This window comes from Oratosquilla oratoria, chromosome 29 (genome assembly GCF_046742065.1).
Source record: "Oratosquilla oratoria isolate Oo_2021 chromosome 29, ASM4674206v1, whole genome shotgun sequence".
NCBI lineage: Eukaryota > Metazoa > Arthropoda > Malacostraca > Stomatopoda > Squillidae > Oratosquilla > Oratosquilla oratoria.
Genome location: NC_134805.1, coordinates 13689584 through 13709010, shown reverse-complemented (window position 1 = coordinate 13709010; position 19427 = coordinate 13689584). Strand labels below are relative to the sequence as shown.

Below are 19427 nucleotides of genomic sequence, written 5' to 3'. Positions count from 1 at the left end.
GCGATGTGGCCCGTATTGAAGGGGTTAAGAGCAGTCAAGATTTTTTTATGAGAATAGTAGAGCATGTGTTAGAATTAGAAATGGAGAGAGCGGATGGTGTGAGGTAAAGGTGGGGCTGCATCAGGGATGTGTCATGTTGCCATGGGTGTTCAATGTATACATGGATGGTGTGGTGCGGGAGGTAAATGCATTGGTAACAGGCTGGGGATTGGAGATGGTTAAAGAAAATGGGAGATAAGCCAGTTTTTTGTTTGCTTATGACACTGCACTTGTAGCAGGATCAGAGGAGGGATTAAGGAAGTTAGTGGAGGAGTTTGTGAAGGTGTGCAAGAGGAGAAAGTTGAAGGTAAATGTAAGGTGATGAGATGGGGAGAATTTTGGAAGTGAGTATTAAAGGAGAGAGGCTGGAAGAAGTGAATAGTTTTAGATACTTGGGGGTGAATGTGGCGGGAAAGGAAGGAGTGGAGGTGGAGTTAGTTTGTAGATTGAGTAAAGCAAGTAAATGCCTTGGGAGATTAAAAAATATAATGATAAATAGACATTTGGGAATGGATACTAAGAGGAGATTGTATGGAGGGGTGATTGTGCAGACAGCACTGTATGGAGCAGAAACATGGAACATGAGAGAGGAAGAGTTTAAATGAGTTTAAGATGAAATGTCTGAGAAATATGATAGTGGTTACTAGGCTGGATAGAGTGAGAAACAAGGTGGTGAGGAGGAGAGTGGGTGTGGAGAGGGAGTTGGGAGATAGTGTTGATGAAGAGTATGGGGACGGTTTGAGCAGATGGAAAGAATGAAGAAAGATTAATGAAAGAATTGTGGAAGACAGAAGTGGATGGAGTGAACATGAGGGCAACCGAGGATGAGGTGAATGGACGGGGTAAAAGGGGCTTTGGGAAAGAGGGGAATGTCTGTTGAGCTAGGAAGGGAGAAGACAGAAGATAGGGTGTGAGTGGAGAATGGTTGTGTATGGATGAGGTTGTGATGCATGGAAGGAAGTGGGTGGGGGATGGGGGGGCTAGGGACTGGTTATATGTGAATGATATTTTGACATAGCCCAAAGGGATTATTCCCCATTATCTCTTTTTCTACAGAGGGGGAGGGTTGCCAATTGAATGAAGCAGTCTTGCTGCATTGCTGCTGACCCAGGGCAATGGCCGAGATGCAGGGATGACCTGTCATCCAGGAGCCAAGAAAAGAGAGAGGGAGGGAGGGAAGAGTGGGTATGGGAGTGGAGTGGGTGGGGATGAAATGGGTGGGAGTAGAATTATGCCTTTTGACTTTGGCTACCTCCCTTGTAAGGGGGAAAGAGCCTTTTGTATGTGTAACAACAAAGTGGTTAATTGAGATGGCTGCAGCGCAAAGTCGTGTCTTTGGCTGACTATAACATTTCATATTCATGTCATTCACCCCACAGGTAAAAAACCAAACAACATTAATCAGCAAGAAAATAAACTTTCTGTATCCATACCTAGTACTGATTTTGGACAATCAAAAAGAAACTAAAAACCATGTTTAAACAATTCATAAGAACAAACTTAGAATACCCCTCCACAGCATGGTTCCCAGCAGTCAGCAAATCAAACATAAACAACTTAGAAACACTGTAGGATGGAACACTAAGAGTAATTACTGGATATACCAAAACCACCCTTATGAGACACCTACAATAGAAACCAAAATTTTTCCAATGGAACATGAAAATGACAGGAACTTAATTATATGACAGAACCCTTAATAATACACACCCTTCACAATACATCTCACAAGTGCAACCAACAGAATGCAATAAAAACTTACAACAGCATACCACAACCTGCCACCCAAACCACACAAAACATCCACACAAACAAATTTAAGAAAGACCACCTAACTTGTTACTCCAACAGCAGCCCCCAGATACAAGCCTCGAAGAAAAAACCCTCACACCAGACAAGAACCATGCTAGCACACCGGCGCTCAGGTCACCATCCATCATTGAGACAGTATCAACACAGAATAGGCCTGGCCATAGATCCAAACTATCCCAGATGCAACCACTATACAGAAGACACAGAACACCTCATACTGCAATGCCCCACACTGACTATCTCCAGACAATGATAAAATATCTTCTCGAGTGATTTATGGTCCTGCCTTGAAGTTGTTCCCAGTTTCCTGGAGGCAGCAGGTCTTCTGCAAGAAAAACCAGGGGCAACAAATTGATTGATTGATAGTCCAAGGACTGTTGTTAACTGCTGTGGGACTGCAGGTTTTCCATTAGTGAAAATTGAGGCAACAACTGATTAATTAATCCTCTTCTCAACTTGACTCTCCTCTGCACACACTTTTTACTTTCTTCCAGAACATCTTTACAATGAGAATATGGTATTTTAGAAGTTCGTATTAATTGATTGTTAACCAGAGTAGTAATTCTAGTCCTCCAACTTTATTTTGTGTCAGTATGAATGCTATATTATAATTTGGAAGTTATAGGTTTGAAGTGAAGAATTTGTGTTAGAATTGTTCACTTGGCTCAGTTTCCTGTTGGATGAACTTGTTATTTGTACCTATCTTCTTTAAACTTTTCAACTCGGTGAACTATTTTACAGTACATGTGTGTATATTATTTTCAGGCAAGTGAAGGTGAAGGAGGCAGTGAAGACAGCTGTCCGCGAGTAGAGAAAACCATGATTTGGACAGAGAGACAGGCAACATCAAGACAGGTGACACAGATTGGAACATCTGCATGTGGTGCCACAGCTGTCATCAATGTTTTGGTGGGTTCTTGAAACACTTAAAGTGGATTTCCTTGTCACATAATGTACATGTATAGTAAAGGGTATTTTCTTATTTAAAAGAGGTGGTCGAGTTAAAGTACACTCACACCCTACTGCCGCCCCACACCCATCTAAATCCCATTCATTGCACCTCCCATTTAGCACCTTGTGCATGAAAGGTCATTCCTGTTCCCTATTACACTACTCAGGTTGAAGATAATGCTGTAAGGCATGGTGCCTGTACAAAAGAGATGTAACAGCCATGACTGGTTTATCTCCACTTCATTATATAGCATCCCCCTACCCCCTCATCCAAAGAAAATTTACAGAGTAGACAAGAACATCCCAGCAGACTGCATCATTTCCATTTACAACTATTCTCTACTGACTCACCTTTTACACCCTCACAACAACAAGAAAATAGTTGATAAGGTCTGTAGCAAGCATGGGTTTTGGTCAACAGAAGGAAACTAATCATAGTCTATGAACAACAGAGAACCTTAGTAGACTACACCTCCAGTATGGTTTACAACTGTCAGAAAAACAAATGCCCCCCACCCCCAGTTTATAAGGTGTTTACCTTATAAACTTGGGGGGATTGAGACCAAGAAAATAAATTATATATATATATATAAACCACTCCAGTAAAGCATCGGCACACTGAAACCAAAATTTTCCCTATAGAACATTGTATGAAAATTATTGGTACTTGGTTGTATGCAAGAGCCCTGAATCTTACCCCACCCATCTCATTACACAATACAAGTACAGCCAACTTCTCACACATCTATATACTAGTAGGATTCTTCCCCTTCATAAGGGAGATAGCCAGCCAAGGCAGGCTCCTACACCCACCCGTCACCGTCACTCGTTTCCTATTTATTTTCCCACCTGGTGGATAAAGGATCATCCCTGCCCACTGCCCACTGCCTGGGACAGAAGCAATGGAGCAAGACAAAGCATTTCCAAAGCATGGCCAGCTACTTCATTTACATGGCAACCCTACCTCATGTGAAAATAGAAAAGACAAAAAGAAATCCATTCAGCCCATGTCAAGGCACCACACACACTCACTCACTCACTCTCTCTCAGTGGGACGGTTGGTAGAGTCCCCGGCAGTCTCAACGGCAGTCCTGGTTCGAATCCTGCCCGAGCTGAAATAATTTCAGTATCGCTGCACTTCAAGTCGTTACTCCAACTCTCGTGGGCAGGGAGTTGGGTGTGTGTGTGCGTGTAAGGTCACAGCGTTACCCATAGATCGGTCATATGAGCTCTAAGCTCTCTTCTGGGAGGGAAATAGCTATTGATCACAGGTCCAGCACATGATCCAAAGACCAAGGTGAATACACACACACCAAGTATTTGGGGATCATGTGTGCCAGGAAATGGAGGAGTGAGGCTGGAGGTAAATTGTTGATTGAGAGAAGCAAGTCAATGTCTAGGTGGATTGAAAAGTATCATGAGAAATAGGCATCTAGGAATGGATTTAAAGAGAAAGAAGATTATATGAAAGGGTGATTGTATCCACAACACTGTATGAAGCAGAGACTAGGAATTTAAGATAGGCAGAAAGGAGAAGTTTAAATGTGTTAGAGATGTAGTGTCTGAGAAGTATGGTAGGTGTTACAAGGATGGATAGAGTGAGAAATGAGGAAGTGAAGAGGAGAGCTGGCAGATAGGGCTAATTAACCCCTGCCATACAATTACACTGATGTCTGTGTCACGAGGTGCAAATGTGTACACAGGGATATCAGCATCAGCATCTTGATTATATTAATTTGTAGTTGAAGCTGAATAACCCCCATATTCTGTGAACAGCGTTGATCACATTTTCTGTGGTTATTAACACTCAGGGTAAAAGAGAACAAGTAGTGCAGCTTTAACTATGTTTTATAATGCGAGTATTGTGATGCATCATTGAATCCTTGTATGTCAGGCTGCCAATGTTGTACACATGAATTTGACTCCTATGTAAGAGGTTAAAGATTATTGGAATGGGAAAGAATGAGTAAAGAAAGATTAGCAAAATAGGTGTGGAAAGAAGAGGTGGATGGAATGAACATAAGGGGGGACTGAGGATGAGATGGATGGATGGGGTGAAAGGGGCTTAGAGCAAGATGGGAATATCTGTTGAGCAACAAAGGGAGAAGGCAGGAGATAGAGGTGAGTGAAGAATGGTTGTGGGTAGATAATATTTTCCTGCAGCCGAAAGGGATTTTCCCGTATTTATTTTCAACATGAAGGGATGAGTAGGGAAGGTTTGCTGTGTAAATGAAGTAACCCTGCTGTGGATAGCTGTTTCTTTCTGCATTGCTTCTGACTTAGGTAGTGGGCAGGAGAGAGGGATGACCCTTCATTTACAAGGGAGCTAAGATAAGATGGAAACAAGGGTGGTGGATGGAAGTGGAATGCATTGGAGTGGGTGCATGCCTTAACTTGGCTACCTCCCAATAAGGGGATTGAGGGCTCTTACATAGAAATATGTATCTATCATGTTCTGTTATGGATTTTGGTCTGTGTATGCAGATGTTCTATTCAGGTGGTTTTAATGCATCTTATTGTTATTCTGCTTTATTTTATGTAGGGTGGAAATATGTTTTAGTGTAGTTCTCAAGAACTACACTAAAACAGTGATGGTGGACTGGTTGGTGAGGTTATTTAATGTTTGCTGGAGAGAAGGTAGAGTGCCGGAGGACTGGAGGAATGCTTGTATAGTTCCACTTTACAAGGGAAATGGGGACCAGTGTGAATGTAGTAGTTTTAGAGGGATTAGCTTGTTAAGTGTAGTTGGGAAGGCTTATGGGAGGATCTTGATTGAGAGGATTAGGAGAGGAACAGAGGGAGTAATTGGTGAGGAACTGTGTGGATTTAGGACAGGTAGAGGTTGTGTAGATCAGATCTTTGTGGTAAGACAGATATGTGAGAAAGCTATAGGAAAGGGGAAGGATGTTTTTTGGGGCCTTTATGGATCTGGAAAAGGCTTACGACAGGGTAGACAGAAGGGCACTATGGGAGGTTATGCGGATATACGGGATAGGAGGAAAGCTTTTGGGAGCTGTCAAGAGTTTTTATGAGAGTAGTAGAGCTTGTGTCAGGATTAGAAATGGAGAGAGTGAGTGGTTTGAGGTAAAGGTGGGACTTTGTCAAGGATGCATTATGTCACCCTGGCTGTTCAACTTATACATGGATGGGGTAGTGCGAGAGGTAAATGCAAGGGTAGTGGGTCAGGGATTGGAGATGGTTAAAGAAAATGGAGAAAAGTGGTAGGTGAGCCAGCTGTTGTTTGCGGATGACACTGCGCTTGTGGCAGGATCAGAGGAGGGATTGAGGAAGTTGGTGACAGAGTTTGGGAGAGTATGTGATAGAAGAAAGCTGAAGATAAATGTGGGTAAAAGTAAGGTGATGAGATGTACAAGGGGTGAAAGTGACAGTAATCTGGAAGTGAGCATTAAGGGAGAGCAACTGGAGGAAGTGGATAGTTTTAGATACTTGGGTGCAAATGAGGCAGGAAAAGGTGGAGGTAGAATGTAGATTGAGAGAAGCGAGTAAATGCCTTGGTGGATTAAAAAGTGTAATGAGGAATAGAAATTTGGGAATGGATGCTAAGAGGAGACTGTATGAAGGAGTGATTGTGCCAACAGCACTGTATGGAGCAAAAACATGGCACATAAGAGAGGAAGAGAGAAGGAGCTTGAATGTGTTTGAGATGAAGTGTCTGAGAAGTATGATGGGGGTTACTAGGCTAGATAAAGTGAGGAATGAGGAGGTGAGGAGGAGAACAGGGGTGGAAAGGGAGTTGGGAGATAGGGTTGATGAAAGAGTATTAGGATGGTTTGGACACATGGAAAGAATGAGTGAAGAAAGACTAGTAAAAGAGGTATGGAAGGCAGATGTGGAGGGAGTGAACATGAGGGGACGTCCTAGGATGAGATGGATGGATGGGGTGAAGGGGGCTTTGAGGAAGAGGGGAATGTCTGTTGAGGAAGGACAGGAGAGGACAGAAGACAGGGGTGAATGGAGAATGGTTGTATATGGAAGATGTTGTGATGCATGAGGTGGAGTGGACAGGGGGATGACACAGCCCGAAGGGATTTCTCCCCGTCTTCTCCTTTGTATGGGGGGACGGAGAGGGGGGGTCGCCGATTTATGAAGCTGCCTTGCTGTGGATGTGCTGTGTCTTGCGACACTGCTTCTGACCCAGGGCAGTGGACAAGGTGTAGGGATGACCCATCATCTAGGACAGAGATGGGGAACCTGCGGCCTTCCGGGCCATCAAGTGCGGCCTTCTGCGGCCTTTGATATACATACTATTTTTTTTTTAAAGACCTTGAATATTTTTTAAGTCTGAAATCATTATACACCTGAAACTTATAATATACACCACACACATAGACGAAAGCAAAGTTAACCGTGTTCAGTGATGTCTCTCCCTAAAAAGGGATAAAATAATTGAATTAAAAATAATTTGTTTAGTGCGGCCTCTATGTGGGACGATGAATTGTAAAGTGGCCTTCATGCACAAAAAGGTTCCCCACCCCTGATCTAGGAGGTGCTAAGATGGGAGGGAGGGTGGAGGAGTGTGGAGTGTTTTCAGGGATGGAATGGGTGGGAATGATTTTATGCCTTTTCCTTTTTGGCTACCTCCCTAGTAAGGGGGAAAAAGACTTGGTATATGTATGTATGTAGGTCTCAAGAGCTGTTTGCAGATTGAGTATTTTCCTTCTGCTGACTAAAGCCCATACTTGCTAATGTCATGTCTTTGATGTGTGGACTGAAGGTCATGTGTCAAAAATGAAGCTCCTGATTTTATTTTCAAAGGAATGGTTATGGCTGTTTAATCCTTAGCTTATGACGATGCCAATGTCAGTGTCACGAGGCAGGAGTGGGGATATGAAGATGCAGGTGTCACCGTCCCGTGTACATTGATTTTGTAGCTGTAGCCAAGTGGTCCACGTATTCTGTGAACAAGCTTGATCGCGCTTTCTATGTTATTAACTTTGAGGGTGAAAGAGAGCAAATATTACAGCAATGACTTTATATTTTATAATGTGAATATTGTGATGCATCATTGAATCATCGTACATCAGTCACACCCTAACTGCATGTGAGAATTTGACTCATATTGAAGAGGTTGACGTTACTATTGATGTTTCTTTGATTCGTGGTTTCTGAGGGGAGGTGTGGATATTCTTCAGTACTAAGATGGGAGGTACAACAAATTTATTTTTCTATGGGTGTGGAAGGGCTGCAGGTCACGTGTGTACACAGACTTGGCCACCTGACATTTGGTTTGTGTACCAAAGGCCTGTATAAGGCGGCTGAAATGAAACACTGAGTAACCAAGTAAATTCTTCACAGCACAAACGTGCATACGCTTTAGAAGCAGTACCAAGACTAACCCACGCCAAAGCCTTGAGTTGGCGTGAAAAGCATACCTGAATTGCATTTGCGATTACAATATACAACAATACAATACAATATACAATAATACATATATACATGTATGTACATATGCCAAAGCTTTGAGTTGGTGCAAAAAGCATACCTGAATCGCATTTGCGATTACAATATACAACAATACAATACAATATACAATAATAAATATATAGTAATAAATAAACAATACTGTAAATATGTATATACAATACACAAGAAGTATGTCACCATTACAGGCCCACTACATTTCATATGCAAATGAAACCCACTTAACACCCACTACCATCACAGCACCTTATGAATAAAGGGTCATCTCTGTTCTCTACTACACCACTTGGGTTAAAAGCAATGCAGCCAAAGGGACGCGTCACATGACATGTCAAATTGTGGGGAACGCACCCTGGCAGTCTGCAACACACTCAAACTGGGGCACACAGGGCACTTGATGTATGCTATTGTTCTCCCGTCAGTGGTGAGTTGGTGATGCGTAACAGAAGACCACCAAATAGAGTCGCTCACCATGTCACAGAAGTCTCGGCTCCACTTGGTCGTGAGGACGTTATTCAACTAATAGAACTGTACAAGGGTAACATGCCTGTGGCAAACAAAACGTCACCAGTACAAAGACAGAAATTCATTGAACTGTGTAGCGTGTCACTCATCCATGTCAATGAGCCACTGTTTGAGCACAGGATGGTTAAAGGCACCTGCCTTTCATTTCCATACCATGCCACCGTGACTCAAAAGACTCAGTGTAATGTGGCCTTAAGCAGAGCATTTCCATACCATGGCCAGGGCTGGAATGCCTCCACCACTTAAATCACGCGGAAACCACTTATCCAACACTCAGAATAATTTATGAAGCAGATGAAAAGAATATCCCACTGAGCTGCATCATCCTTTCATCCATTCTTTCCCATTATTTGCACTCTGTCTTGCTCTATTGCAGAGTATACTTGACTCTTGATGTCAAGTCTATTCTTCTGCTACATCCATACCTCTCCAATTGCTAGAACAAATATGCTGTTTTGGTCTACACCTCAGCACAGATGACTTCCTTAGTGATTTGATATAACATCACAAACTAACCCCTCCCCCCATCAGAAGGATGTCCAGACCACATAAACACACTCTGATCCACTCTATCCAGTGTCTTTCCATCTCCATCTTTCCATCTCAATTCTGTATATCTCCTTTTCCTACGGGTATTTAATGTATAATTTTTATACATTATTTTAGGGACTAAAGTGTTGTCCTCATAGACCAGTAATTTGCACAACATTCTTTGGTGATTTAAAAAAAAAAAAAAAAATGCTCGTCATTTGTAACTCTTCACTTCATCCTACCAACCCGCCTTAGATCTTTGCCTCACCATCTCCATGACACCACCTTTAGTGATATTGGCGGCCTGAAAGAAAGAAGAGATGGGAGAAAAAATCTTGGAACACCTACCATATTTCTCAAGCATGGTCTCAGAAACATTCAAACTCTTCCTTTCTGCCTCAGGGTTCATACAGGTCCTTAAAAACCTAAAAACCTAAAAACCTTAAAAAAAAAAAAAAAAAAAAAAAATGTATTTTTGTATTATGAAAATCCAGTACTTACATAAATTATGAATTATGAAAATCCCCCCCTTTTTTTTCTTCTTTTTCTTCTCTTCTCTTTTTCTTCTCTTCTCTTCTTCTCCTCCTCTTCTTCTCCTCCTCTTCTCCTCTTCTTCTTCTTCTCTTCTTCTCCTCTTCTTCTTCCTCTTCTCAAAGGATTACAAAGGCGGAGCATGCCGACAGGAGACCTTTTGATCCATATCTAGGTCGGATGCAAAAAAAAAAAATAATGATAATAATATTAATAATAAAATAATAGATAAAAACTATATTTAATAATGTAAATAATCAATAAAATACATAGATAAATGCATAGGTATAGTTAAAATAATAAACAAACAGGTAAATAGTAAATGATAATAAATTGACATATAACTAATAATAAATGAAAATCAAACAGACAAATTATAACAAAACAAAAACAAATAATATAACAAATTATAATCATTACAGCATCTTACTTAGGTATTTATCTAAATGATTCTTAAAGCTTCGAACTGAACTACATTGCACTACCTGTGCAGGAAGTTTATTCCATTCATTAACTACACGGTTGGCAAAGTTGTTTCTACCTACTTCCAAATTGAATCTATTTCCGGACAGTTTGAGACCATTGTTTCTTGTCTGATTCTCATTCAATGTGAAAATTTTGTCACTTTTGATGTTGTCAATTCCCTTTAAAATCTTAAAGACCTGTATCAAGTCACCTCTGAGTCTACGCTTTTTTAGGGAAAACAGATTCATGTGCTTAAGTCGATTTTCGTATGATTTATTTTTGATATTTGGAATCAGTTTTGTGGCTCGCCGTTGTACTTTTTCCAGTCTGTCAATGTCTTCTTTTCTCTCTTCATCAACTGTGGTGGTTCTAACAGTGGACAAGATAGTCTTCCGGTCCACTGCCCTTGAATGACATTTTCTGGTCATTTTTGCTAGTGCTGGGCTATGTAGAATATCTAGGAATTTCTGTACATAGGTCCTGAAAAAGTGCAAGAATGGGTATTTAAAATTTCTTAACTCATGAAAAAAATAACTTGACAAAGAATGGGAATCCTGTGCTTTCCTCATAATGTATCCAAAGTCTACCTTATGCAATACTGTGGGTATAATCACTCCATCATACAACCTTCTCTTGCTACCCAGATATTACCTTTCTTCATTTACTCTATAATTCATCTCCACTTTCACTCATCTTTTCACTTCCTCATGCACCCATAAATATAACTGCTTTTCCTCCAGCCTTGCACCCTTCACATTCCCATTCAGCCTGCCAACCTCATCAATGTTCGCTCATGCAGAAGACCTGACAGTAATAACCCAGTACAGCAAATACAAAATAGTAACAATAGTTAGAAAAAATATGGAAGCTCCACCCCAGAAATCAACAGTAATGTTACTCACATCAGACAACCATGAATCAGAAAACAACACTATAGTAAAATTAAATAGGCAAATCCTTACATTAGAAAAAAAAAAACTAAAATCTAGGCCTCAAATTTGATACTTGTATGATTTTGAGCCCACATATCAAAGACCTGACAACAAAATAACAAGAAAACATACATGTACCAATGGCTTTTTCCCCCTTACAAAGGAGGTAGCCAAAGAACAAAGGCATACAATCCACAAACCTATCACAAGCACTGACTTCAGACAACAGAAACTAAATAGCCATCTACAAGGAATTCATAAAAACCACCTTGAGCAACACCTTCAGAGCATGGTTCCCAGCATGGAAGACAAACACGTACAGCTTACAAACTTGAAAACAGGAGCACTGAGAGTAACACCAAAGCCATTCCTATTGGACACCCATACATACAGAAACCAAAATCCTCTCCATAGAATTCTGTCTATATATAGAGAGCTTTTCCCCCTTAAAAGGGAGGTAGCCACATCAGGGGCACACACCTATTCCCACCCATTTCACTCCCATCCACCAGCTCCTCCACCCCTCCCATCTCAGCTCCTCATGGATGAAGGGTCATCCTTGCATCCACTAACCTGGGTCAAACGCAATGTACCAAGACACAGTACATCCACAGCAAAGCTGCTTCACTTAATCTGCAACCCCCCTCTCTGTCCTCTCATGCAAAAGAAGAGAAGACGGGGAGAAATCCCTTCAGGCTGTATCAAAATATCAAACATAAGCGCACACACACCCCCAATCTCTCCCTTTCTTGCATAACAGTATCATCCATATACAGTCATTCTCCACTCATCCCTATCTCCTGCCTGCTCCCTTCCTTTCTCAACAGACATTCCCCTCTTGCTCCAAGCCCCCATCACCCCACCCATCCATCTCATCCTTGGTTGTGCCCTCAAGTCACTCCATCCATCTCTACTAATCTTTAATCACTCCTTCTTTCCATATGTCCAAACCATCCCAATAATCTTTCATCAGCTCTATCAGCCATCTTTTCTACTATCCTTCTCATCTTGTTTCTTGCTCTCTCCAACCTGGTGACCTCTACCATACTTCTCAGACATTTCATCTCAAACACAAACTTTTCCTCTCTGCCACTCTTAAATTCCAAGTCTGCTCCATACAATGCCATCAGCACAATCATCCCTTCATACAATCTGCTCTTTGCATCCATTCCCAGTTGCTTATTTCTTTTAACTTTTTAATCCTGGGTCAGAAGCAGTGTCCCTAACCCAGGGCAGTGGACAGGGTGCAGGGATGACCCGTCATCTAGGAGGTGCTAAAATAAGAGGGAGGGGTGTGGAGTGTATTCCGGGATGGAATGGGTGGGAATGATTTTATGCCTTTTCCTTTTTGGCTACCCCCCTTGTAAGGGGGAAAAAGCCTTGGTATATGTATGTATGTAATCCCCGAAGGCATTTACTTGCTTCTCTCAAATATACAATTTACCTCTACTTCTCCTCACTTTCCTGCTACATGTGACTCCAAATACCTAAAGCTATCCACATCCTCCTGCGTCTCCTTTTAGACTTACTTCCAACTCACTGCCACCCCCTACCCTTGTACATCTTACTTTTATCTTATGTTCTTCAACTTTCTTCTATCGCATATCTTCTCAAACTCTGTCACTAACTCCCTTAATCCTTCCTCTGATCCTCCCACAAGCACAGTGTCATTAGCAAACAACAACTGGCTCACCATCCACTTTTCTCCATTTTCTGTAACCATCTCTGATCCCTTACCCATTGCCCTTGCCTTTACCTCCTGCACCACCCCATCCATGTACACATTGAAGAGCCATGGTGACATGACACATCCCTGATGTAGTCCCATCTTTACCTCAAACCATTCTCTACAATTCCCATTCTAACAAAGGCTCATCTACTCCATAGAACACCACATGAAAGTGACAGGAACATAATACTATGCTAGAACCCTAAACACCACACACCCTTCACACTACATTTGACAAGCTCTAAAAGACAAACAAGAAGCATACTACTCCAACATCTGTAACAACCTACCAGTTATACCACACAGAACATCCACAATCAGATTACTAAAACAAACCCCTCAAGACAGACCATCAAACTCGATACTCCAGCAATCCCCAGACATAAACTCCTCAGGAAAGAAAGAGGGAAAAAAAAAAAAAAAAAAAAAAACTGGCTTTAAGAAGCACCATCCAGCATTAAAACAGTAACAACACAGAATAGGCCTGGTCACAGATTCAAGCTGCCCTGGATGCAACCACCACACAGAAGACACAGAACACCTCATACAACAATGCCTCTCACTTACAACCCATAGACAACAACATGAATATGTTTTCCTGAGTGAATTGTGGGTGTGCCCAGAGGCTGTTGCTGATTACCTGAAAGCCATAGGTCTTCTGCAAGAGACGCCAGGGGCAACAGATTGATTAATCCACATCATTCCTTGTGCATTTCATCATTTTACTTTTGCTTATATTCATTTATAACTTTTTTCTCATGCTTTTTCCAAATTCAGTCAACAATTTTGTATTTGATAAATAGAATTTGAAGAAATATAAGTAGTCATATTCAATTGAAAGATTATTAGATTAATATAATTCTCTGGATGACACTGCTATCAGATTTATGAGGAAGTGGAAAGTGAGAGAATACTTATTTACCTTTTAAGGAATGTAATACAAAAGTAGTGAAATACTTGAAGTTTGAAAATGACTTGCTGAATGTGGAACCCTCTTAATGTCTGTATGCTTCTAAGAATGCCAATTCAACAGCTGGCTTTGGACTACCCACACTCTGTGGAGGAAGTGCAGAAGAGTATACCAACAAGACTACGTGCAGAGAAGGCCCAAGTGGTGGAGTACTTGTTCTCAAGATCTGTAGCTGGAACAACACATGTAGATTTGATAGAAGGAGTCACCAAGCTGACCAGAGGGGCAGTTAAAGCCAGATTCTTTGAAATGTACCCGAAGAGGGCATTGCAACTATGCCGATGGCTTGCAGACTGGATAAGTAAAGGTCAGCACCTTTTGGTTTTTGTTACTGGTTGTAAAACATTTGTGTATGGTGTGAGTTGCTTAGTGTAGAAGGTTCTGATATTACAGGCTGGCCCTGAAAGTTCATGTTTGACCATTTCATTTCTCAGCAGATCTGTGTATGTTTACAAAAGTATTATGGGCCATTGGTGGTACCTGCTTGTGATGGTCCAGCAGGGTGGATGGCAAAGAGAGAATCATCTAAGCTGCCTATTTTCAAAATCCGTCAACCCCCTCAATAGTCTTGAGGGGTGGGTACTTGGTCTTCCAACCAGGCCCAAGATTTCTATCAGCTTCAACAATATTTCCTCCATCTCTCATAAAGACCTGACAGGAACCAATGATGGGTACTTGCACGTGGTGCCTTAGCAAAATAGACAACAAAGCTGCACATTTTCAAAACTCATCACCCCCCTCAACTCCATTAGGAGGTCCCTTAAGTGTCTGATACTTGGTATCTGGATGGGGCCCAAACCGAGCCAGTAAACTTAACCACTTCGGTACAATGACGCCTTTTATGTACGAGTTACCCCAGGATTCTGTCAACTGATTGGATTACATTTTCTGTGTTTGTCATTACTGAGTAAAAGAGAACAAGTAATACAGCAGTGACTTTATATTTTATAATGCAAGTAGTGTGATGCATATTACAATGGCAGCCGATACTGCGTGTGAGAATTTGACTCGTACGGAAGTGGTTAAGTTCTGTTTCTTACACTTTTTCACATATGGAGAGCAGACAATTAGTGACTGCTCCCCTCCCCTCCCCATACCACTTTCAGTTGGTGACATAGAAACGGCCTCACTCTAGTACAACACAAACAACAGTCCAAGGTTTCTTCCCAGAGAGATCTGTGGAAGGGTTCTGAGTACTGTTGCCAGCCACTGTGGGGGTTCAAGGCAACTATTGATTGGTTGATTCAAGAGAGCTTACAGTTAGTAACTACTTCCCTCCTAATACTTTTAGCTGGTGACATCAAATCCTACACTAACACACCAAACTACAGACCAAAGTTTTATCGCAATCCAGGGAGGGCCTGGGGACCATTGCCTTCCATTATGGAATGAAGGGTGATCCTGTCTCATATCACACTGCTTGGGTCAAAGGCAATGCAGTGAGACTCTTCCACTGCAAGGCTCAACAGCTAGAGCTAGTTTACCCCAAACATCATATGATGCTCTCTCATCCATGTACATTAAGAATAATTGATGTTACAGATGAAAAGAACATTCCTCAGGTCAGGTCTTCCATTCATTTCCTTTTTTCTTTTCTTTTCTTTTCTATCTCATCCTTGTTTGACGTGTATTACATGTGCATCCAAGGAAAGCATCTTTTACCCCGTCTGTCCACCTTATTGGTCGTGCTTTCAAACTAGCTCCTTCCATTTCTGCTTTACACATTTCCTTACCAGTCTTTACTTCTTCATTCTTTCCATATGACCAAGCCATCTCCAGCACTCTTGAACTACCCTATCAGACAGTTTACTTCCCACCTTCCCATTCCTTGCATCACCACATTTTGCACTAACCTTTTATTATATATATATATATAAATATATATATATATATATATATATATATATATATATATATAATTTAAATACATCAACATCGTACATATACCACAGGCTTTTTCCCCTTACAGGGGGGGGGGGGGGGTTAGCAAAAAAGAAAAAGGCATAGAAAACACTCCCACCCATTCCATGTCCTATATATTCCACTCCCCTTCACCCTCCTCCCTCCCTCTTATATATAAATATATATATATATATTTATATATATATATATGTATATAATATATATATATATATATATATATATATATATATATATATATATATGGGGAGGTAAATGTAGTGGCACATCTGTAAAATGAGACTTGTTATCCCACTGTCAGAGAATGAAATAAGAAAGACGGAAGATCTGTATATTTTGATCACTATCTGTGGTTCTTTTCAGTAGATTGATATATAGTGTGGAGTGCTCAAGTAAATATAGCTAAGAGGTGTACATTTAGGGGATAGGGAGAGGGGGGGACTCAGGCTATATGTCCTTGATGGGTCGGTGCAAAGGTTGACCAATAGTGAGGTCAAGTCTGGCCACTTTTGAGATTTATTTATTTGCAGCCATCCAAATTATGCAGTCAGGGGATCACTGACCTTTGAAGGTATTGAAATTTGGAAGATATTTTATCAAGGAGGATTCAATCATTTTTCTTCAAAAACTGCAGAGGGGTTTGTAGATGATGGCAGCATTAACCCAGTCCATGTGATGATCCTCTTTGCCAGTATGTACGACACTGCGGAATTCTTTTGGCCATATTTGATGGAGTTTTTTGGTATCCACATTTGTTCTGTGATGTACATTCAAGATTTTCATAGAAATACGGTGAGGATAATTGTGTGAAAGGAGAGAGGCTGGAAGATGTGATTAACTTTAGGTATTTAGGATCATACATGGCAGGAAAGGAAGAAGTGGGGCTAAATTGTAGATTGAGAGAAGCAAGTAAATGTCTTCAGGAATTAAAAAAGTGCAATGAGAAATAAGTGTTTGGGAATGGATACAAAAGGAGATTATATGAAGGGATGATTGTGCCAACATGGAATTTAAGAGAAGCAGAGAGGAAAAGTTTAAATGTGTTTGAAAGAAATGTCTGAGAAGTTTAGTAGGGGGTACTAGGTTTCATAGAGTTAGAAACTGGTGGGGAAAGGGACATGGCAAATTTGGCTGATGAAAGAGTATTGGGATGTTTTGGACTTGTAAGAACATAAGAATGAAGGAGACTGCAAGAGACCAAGGCCTACACTAGGCAATTCCATGTTCATAAAGTTGTCTAACCGTTTCTTAAAACAACTGATAGATTCATTGCTCACTACATGGTTGCTAAATCTGTTCCGTTTGTTGACCACCCTATTAGTAAGCCAGTTCTTGCTTATTTCCTTCTTAAATTAAAATTTGTCCAATTTAGATCCATTACTGAGAGTCCTACCTTGTCTTAATATGATGACCTTGTTTGCATTATCCTTGGTAAAGCCTTTGATCCACTTGATCACCTCTATCCTCTATTTGTGAGAAAGCTATAGGAAAGGGTAAGGATGTTTTTTGGGCTTTTATGGATCTGGAAAAGGCTTAGACAGGGTAGGCAGCAGAAAGGCACTGTGGGAGGTTTTGCGGATATACAGGATAGGAGGAAAGCTTTTAGGAGCTGTCAAGAGTTTTTATGAGAGTAGTAGAGCTTGTGTCAGGATTAGAAATGGAGTGAGTGAATGGTTCAAGGTAAAGGTGGGACTTCGTCAGGGATGCATTATGTCGCCCTGGCTGTTCAACTTATACATGGATGGGGTAGTGCAAGAGGTAAATGCAAGGGTAGTGGGTCAGGGATTGGAAATGGTTAAAGAAAATGGAGAAAAGTGGGAGGTGAGCCAGCTGTTGTTTGCAGACGATACTGCGCTTGTGGCAGGATCGGAGGAGGGATTGAGGAAGTTGGTGACAGTTTGGGAGAGTGTGTGATAGAAGAAAGCTGGAGATAAATGTGGGTCAAAGTAAGGTGATGAGATGTACAAGGGGAGAAAGTGGCAGTAGACTGGAAGTGAGCATTAAGGGAGAGCAACTTAGGTGCAAATGTGGCAGGAAAAGGTGGAGTAAAGGTGGAGGTAGAATGTAGATTGAGAGAAGTGAGTAAATGCCTTGGTGGATTAAAAAGTGTAATGAGGAATAGACATTTGGGAATGGATGCAAAGAGGAGACTGTATGAAGGAGTGATTGTGCCAACAGCACTGTATGGGGCAGAAACATGGAACATAAGAGAGAAGGAGTTTGAATGTGTTTGAGAAGCATGATGGGGGTTACTAGGCTGGATAGAGTGAGAAATGAGGAGGTGAGGAGGAGAACAGGAGTGGAAAGGGAGTTGGGAGATAGGGTTGATGAAAGAGTATTAGGATGGTTTGGACACATGGAAAGAATGAGTGAAGAAAGACTAGTAAAAGAGATATGGAAGGCAGATGTGTGAGGGAGTGAACATGAAGGGACTTCCTAGGATGAGATGGATGGATGGGGTGAAGGGGGCTTTGGGGAAGAGGGGAATGTCTGTTGAGGAAGGATGGGAGAGGACAGAAGACAGGGGTGAATGGAGAATGGTTGTATATGGAAGATGTTGTGATGCATGAGGTGGAAGGGGCGGGGGGATGGGTGTGAGGTAGTATGCGTGAGCCAAATTTGACGCAGCCTGAAGGGATTTCTCCCCGTCTTCTCCTTTTATGCATGGTGGGACGGAGAGGGGGGTCGCCGATTTAATGAAGCTGCCTTGCTGTGTCTTGCGACACTGCCTCTGACCCAGGGCAGTGGACAAGGTGCAGGGATGACCCATCATCCAGGAGGTGCTAAGATAAGAGGGAGGGTGGAGGGGTGTGGAGTGTATTCAGGGATGGAATGGGTGGGAATGATTTTGTGCCTTTTCCTTTTTGGCTACCTCCCTTGTAAGGGGGAAAAAGCATTGGTATATGTATGATACCTTGCTACATTGCCTCTGACCCTTCTAGGCAGTGGGTGAGATGGAATGATGACCCGTCACCCAGGAGGAGCCAAGATAAGAGGGAGGGAGGGGGAGTGGATTTTATGCCTTTATTTTTGGCTACCTCCCATGTAAGGGGGGAAAAGCCTTTGATATATCTATATAAGTCATTCAATCTATTTGACTACTTATACCCTACTAATGCAGATGTTAGTCTACTTTCTTCATCCCCATTGAAAATCAGATTGCAGTCAGGTACCATATCTAACCTCTCCTTTGTACACAGAGAAAAAAATATTTGTTAAAAGCCTCACTCATTTTTTCCTCTGATTCTATCATGACATGTTTTTAATTTTTTATGTAAAGCCTTTGATCCACTTGATCACCTCTATCCTCTATTTGTGAGAAAGCTATAGGAAAGGGTAAGGATGTTTTTTGGGCTTTTATGGATCTGGAAAAGGCTTAGACAGGGTAGGCAGCAGAAATGAATGAAGAAAGATTGATAGAAGAGGTGTGGAGAGGAGAGATGGATGGAGTGAACGTGAAGGAGCAACCAAGGATGAGATGGATGGAGTGAAAAGGGTGTTGAGGAAGAGGGGAATGTCTGTTGTACAAAGAATTGAGAAGGCTGGAGATAGAGGTGAGTGGAGAGTGGCTGTACATAGA

General features: G+C 41.5%; 1 protein-coding gene across 5 annotated transcripts in view; it reads left to right on the top strand.

Moving 5' to 3' along the window:
• LOC143040602 (uncharacterized) overlaps positions 1-19427 on the top strand; it is a 57950-nt gene that overhangs the window by 14566 nt on the left and 23957 nt on the right. For all 5 annotated transcript variants that reach the window (XM_076211726.1, XM_076211728.1, XM_076211727.1 and 2 more), the window contains exons 4-5: positions 2617-2760; positions 13991-14234. In XM_076211726.1, coding sequence (XP_076067841.1) covers positions 2617-2760; positions 13991-14234 — 388 coding nt within the window. The remainder of the gene's footprint in view (positions 1-2616; positions 2761-13990; positions 14235-19427) is intronic.